Here is a 6,008-nt window from a genome sequence, read left to right as displayed (position 1 = left end):
TGTTTGATACACCCCACGAGGGGAACATGCTCTATCCCCATTTGAGATACTGTTTGGTACTGCCCCCAAACTTGGTTGTTACTACCCACAGCAGTTACAGATGCAGTCTGATGTTTTGACCAAATATGTAACTGCCCTAGCGCAAGAACTAACCAATATGCATGGTCGAGTGTTTTCTTCTATTCCAGATCCAGATCTAGATACCGGGACTCATAGACTCGTGTCCGGAGACTGGGTACTCGTGATTTTTGTAAGGAAACCATCCCTAGAGCCCAGATATGATGGTCCTTTCCAAGTTCTGTTGACCACAGCCACATCAGTCAAACTAGCTGGCAAGAACACCTGGATACACGCCTCTCATTGCAAGAAGGTTCCAGCTCCCAACGAGGACATCTCAGAAGGAAAATGATGCTACACTGGCGACACACTTTATTCGAGCTCGGCTAGTCCCACGAATTCGGGTATACCCGGGTGTATTGAGGTTTGTGACTGTTTTCTGCCCGAGTGCATTGGGTTATTTTCCAGGCAGGGATTGAAGCATTTTATTCCCGCTGGCTGCAATACTGCACAGTATATATATATATACTGCATTACAATTCATGAATTTATGCCATCTGGTAGACACGCGAAGCATTGCAGCCTATTAAATCCTAATCATTATCATTTAACAGATCAGCCGCCCGTCAGCCAGGCATGAACCCAGGCTGGGAAGGCAAACGCAACGGGGCTTGTCAGAGGTGAGGAGCGGCGCATTCCAGGTATCTGCCAGGTACATACTGGGTATTTGCTCGAATAAAGTGTGTCGGTGCAGTATATATCTTTTGCTTGTTGGGTCTAGGGGGGGGGGGCACAAAAGATTTCTATCACCCAACATGAAGGGGTAGTCATGTTTTGGTATAATTCATCCAATACTCATGTAGCTACCTTCTCCTTTGATTATTGTAATATAGTCCGCTGCCCCTCAACACATTGGCAATGTAATCGATACAGCAATGTCGGTTTCAGGTCTACTTATATATGTGTAACGGATTCCTACTGGGGACAGGAATGTAATTACTGGGGAGTAGTAGGATGGAACACGGGAACAGATTGGGGATACCGACCACAAAATGGTCTAGCAAGGAAAGACGGGATGGCAAAAGATTCTTGCCCAAATAGGCGTCGCAATAGTTATTATTTTTGTTTTGTTTGTGATTATTGTCTGCTGTGTTCTCCCATGTTTTAAAAAGTTTATGACCAAAGCTGTTGACAATAGCACTCCTACCCTTTTTTTTCTGCAGTCAGATAATAATACTCCACTCTCGGAAGATGGTCCATTTACTCCGTTACAGTCCCTCCCAGTTAAGTACAATAGTATAAACCCATAGGGACAGCATCTGACTTCCTTATGTGCAAAGTCTTTGGCAAGGGGGGTCATGGACAAGCCATGACTCGTCTAACGTACAGCACAAAAGAGTTCCCAGGCACATCTGGACAGATGAGTTAGTATACATCTAGGGACAGACTCAGAAATAGACATTTCAAGGGGGGACTGTGATGGATTGGATAAAATGCCTATTTCTTCTTTCTTTGTAATGTGTACCTTGCTATGATTCCTTACTCAAAATGGCTACCACAGCTACCCCTCCCATCAAGTATGGAAGATGGCACCGAGGAATTCCACTCAAATGCTGATGTGTCCAAGAAAACCTACAATAACAAGACCATAAATCATAACAACAAGACCATACAAGGACAAGACCTAACAAAGAACCAATGAGGCAAAGAACCACTGAGACAGCTCTTTTGCATACAAACCCCCTCCCCTACAGCCCCTGTATATGAACGCAGGCTGTGTAGTAATAAAGTCAGACATTATCATTCTGAATGTGTGTCAGCGTGATTTTTTCTCAGTGCACGCATTACCTACGTAGGAAAATAATCTGGACGGGGACAGATACTCTGAAGACGTTTTGGTCTGATCCAAATTATCCAAATCAATATAAGGGTTGTTCGTGGCACAGGGGGTGTGTTGTATATTGCAATGATTATTGGGGGCAATTGTCCCCAATACACATGCTATTATGTCGTATCGTATCGTCGCGTCTTGGACGCTATAAAGATGGTGGCGACACTGGCACCCGATGCCCCGTAACTCGGGAACACTATTATTAAAAATACATTAATGCTGCTTCATTACCATAGTGGATAGCCGCTACGGTAATAAATTATTGTTTATTGATATGTGTGTTTTACTCATAGTATAGATGTGCAGGGGGTCTCCGGAGGTGAAGCGCATTGGCTATAGGTTTGGGGACCCGCTGCTTCCCGAGATACAGGCCCCGTTATGGGGTGCCGGTATCCCTCTGCTTTGTTTAAATCCCGCGGTCACGTGATCAAGACATTTAAATGCAAAGGGATACCGGCACCTCATAACGGGGACTGTATCTCAGGAAGCAGGGGGTCCCCGGACCTGAAATCAATGCAGTTCAGCTCCGGAGACTCCCTGCACATCTACACTATGAATAAAAATGTTATTAATTTTTTTTTTTGTGCCAATGTTTGCGTAGAGAGAGTGACGGATTTCTCTCTGCTGCAGGCTGATCTTGGCAGGGGAGGCCTTATTGGCATGTTATCGGCAGGCAGACGGTTTCGTCACTGGCTAATCGCCATGTTTGGAAATGTTGCTCTCGCAGGATTCACCAGGGATTCGGCCATTCCTGCATACTGTGAGGGCAACACGCACAAAACATGGCGAGCTCAAACCCCTGCCGAAAACACTTTTTCGCCGCTTAGTGCATGGCCCCGTAAATTTTGTAAGATAGTAGAATCAGAGCAGGATGTAATTTCTCTCCAGAAGCACTTGGAGAGACTGGAAACTTGGGCAGGTAAATGACAAAAATAAACAGGCAACTTACAAATTAAATGGGGAAAAATTAGGGGAATCCTTGATGTAGATGGATTTAGGAGTACTGTAGACAGCAGGCTTAGCAATAGTGCCCAAAGTCATGCAGTAGCTGCAAAGACAGACAAGATCTTATCTTGCATTAAACAGGCAATAGATGGAAGGGAAGTAAACATAATTATGCCCCTTTACAAAGCATTCAGAAATGAAATATCCCAGCCAGGCAGGTCCATTGTATTAATACGCAAGTGACAAGAAAATTATAATAGAAAAGCTTGTAAAAATAATAATAAACATATCTTAAAATAATACTTTTTCTATCACGCTAATAGGGAAAAGAAGGGGCAAACACAATAAAATCCATATTTTTCAAACACAGCAAATAATAAAGATGAATAATAATATTTATCTTAACTTTCCTATAATGGTTTACTAAAAGCAACAATATCTAGGGATCCACACGGTTGATTGTTATCAGTATTGATATTAGAAATGTGTTTTCCTTGCCATTAGAAGGATTGGTAATTGGATTGTGACAGCACTGTGCAAATAGTATGCATTTAAAATGATTATATGGCACACAGTATGTAAACAGTGAGACTTATGTAAACATTTTTGTGAGGTCCAGCAATATAGCATAGCTGCTGTGGGTAAAAAAAATGGGACCAGAATGCTGTATATTTTTGGTCTCATTGTACAACGTGAAACTTTCTGGGGCTACAGTATATTCTCTGAAATGCTATAACCATTACTGCTCAGTGACAATTCAAAATGCATGTCTGTTAATGATCAAAAAAAGCTATCCCACTGAAGCTAAAATATCCTAGACTCAATCATAAAGTAATCTTTCACTTGTCCCCTTTTAGCTTTGCCCTTCTATATTACATGCTGAAAAGTTTTCTACATACAGTAATTGGAGACATGTTAGTAATGCAAACAGAAAGATCAAAATAATTTCCTAAAACAATTTGACACCCAAATAGTATAAAAAAAATTAAATGACGGCACATTTTGACTTGTCATGGTCAAGACTCATGTCAAATATCTTGTGCTTTGTACTGCATGGGAGAATCTATATTAAACAACCCATCGCTTGTGGTTATACCTAAGAAGAAAATATAAATATGATATTGATTTACATTAAATAAAATCAATACCTTGCTATCTGTAATGGTTAAAAAGTCTCATCTGATCATGTTTATGGCTTAGCACGCATGGAATGTTCCATTTTATCTGATTTATCTGTTTAATCAAGCAGATATTCCATCTGTTACTTTTCTATGGTAATGGCAGAGAACAAGCTTAAATTGATCATCATAGACAACCAAATCATTCACTAATGCAGTGTTGTTTTTGACACAGAGCTTTGAAAGAAGTGGCTGATCTAATACGATGTTTATTATATGAAAATATGATTTCACGGATTGTCGGCAATATTTTCAAATCCTTGTCAACAGGAAACAGTTGATTTTTTTGTAACATATTATACAAATGTAATACTACAGTACATCTACTGTATCTGGAAGAAGCTTGGGTCATCGGTGATTATTATTCGTAAGGCTAAAGGACATGAACTCTTCAGAATGCAGCCTGGTAAGAATAATGAATGCCTCACTGCTGTTACAAAGAGAAAGTTACTCCAATCGCTCTATGAATTTGGATAAATCGTCTCAGTACATGCTTCGGGAATGGATTATCCACCCCTCCTATTGGGAAATGAAAATGTTTCTGATTCCTCCTATTGTCGGTTTTGTTGCAGCAATTTTCGTTATACCTTCTATTTTGTTTGCAATTTTTACTAACTTCAGCATACGTCAAGAGACGAGATTCTTACTCCTGGGAAATGCTCTAGTTTGTGATTTAATATATTTGCTATTCTACACCCTGACTGCCATTTGTAATGTGATGAACATGAAGCTTCCCAAACACTTGTGTGTGCTGCTTCTTTTTTTGCTCGCCATTACCTACTGTGGAGGAGTTCTCACCGCAGCTGCAATGGTTGTGGACACATATTTGGCAATTCTGTGGCCTCTGCACTATGTGTCATTGTTGCCTCCTTCAAGAACTAAGAAGCTAATAGCGTTACTTTGGTTCTCATCTTGCTTCTTCCCAGCAATAGTGTTTTTAGCCTTGTACTTCACTCAAATACCAGGACCATGTCCACTTGAGTTATGTTCTCTACCTGTAATTCTTGTAATGACTTTACACGGAGATGATACAATCAAGTTGTGTTACATTCTATTTGTTACTATTTTTCTGCTGTGCTTTTCATTGATACTTTGCTGTTATGCAGTTCTGTGTTATAAAACAAGAGAAACTGGAATATGGAAAAGTGTTTCCTCCAGAGCTAATATCACATTTGTGATGCATCATACCATATTATTCTTTTACTTTAGCCCCCTTTTACTTCTTCTAGCAGAATCCTTATTGTATATTAACAATGTTATAGGTCTCAGAACAGGATTATGGGTAACTATGACAATCTGCAATGTTTTAATAGTTTTGCCAAAAGCTGCATCTCCTTGTTTTTATGGGCTTCGATATAGAGAAATATATCATTCACTGAAGCTCTTTTTCAGATTGAAGAAACACAGTCTAGTTGCACCTGTTATGTCAAATTAAGAACGTTTGTACCTTAGACATGTAGGAGGCTATGTACAGTATCAGTCTTACAGCTGCAGAACTGGAGCAAAAAAACTGCATAAGATTTATCAAAGAATAAGGTTCCATGGATACAATGGGATGTTTTGCTTTGATAAATACAGTATGGTGCATATATTGTGCTCTAGTTTTACAACTGGGGCACTTTGATACATCACCCGCACCAGATGTATTAAAGGAAAAAATCCAATTGAAAGAAATTGAATACAATTTGATACAATTTAAGACTTTTTTTTGCCTTATAATTATACCATTCTTACCTTGATACATAGACCCCCTTGAATCGGTTCATATAAACTGATCCACATTATGTAATTCATATATTTGAAATACATGAAACAGTGTAACTACAGATGTAAATATGCCAGTGGTCCCAAAAGAGTTTTCACAAACTCTACTCAATGTACTGTGAAACTGCCTTATTTGCTTGGCAAGTTTCTAGGTCCATTTAAATTAATAGGAA

General features: G+C 39.6%; 1 protein-coding gene across 1 annotated transcript; it reads left to right on the top strand.

Annotated features, from left to right (window-relative positions):
- The first annotated feature begins 4,486 nt into the window (after nucleotides 1-4,486).
- LOC142466238 (putative G-protein coupled receptor 148) lies at nucleotides 4,487-5,506 on the top strand. The gene has a single exon (XM_075571173.1). The coding sequence runs from the start codon at nucleotides 4,487-4,489 to the stop codon at nucleotides 5,504-5,506; it is 1,020 nt and encodes a 339-aa protein (XP_075427288.1).
- The last annotated feature ends 502 nt before the right edge of the window (nucleotides 5,507-6,008 follow it).

The sequence above is a fragment of the Ascaphus truei genome, chromosome 14, assembly GCF_040206685.1.
Source record: "Ascaphus truei isolate aAscTru1 chromosome 14, aAscTru1.hap1, whole genome shotgun sequence".
Taxonomy (NCBI): Eukaryota; Metazoa; Chordata; class Amphibia; order Anura; family Ascaphidae; genus Ascaphus; species Ascaphus truei.
This window is presented reverse-complemented; position numbering and strand designations above follow the sequence as displayed.

Excerpts from the sequence above, each read along its gene's own strand:
- LOC142466238 (XM_075571173.1), top strand. The coding sequence starts at position 4,487 with ATGAATGCCTCACTGCTGTTACAAAGAGAAAGTTACTCCAATCGCTCT.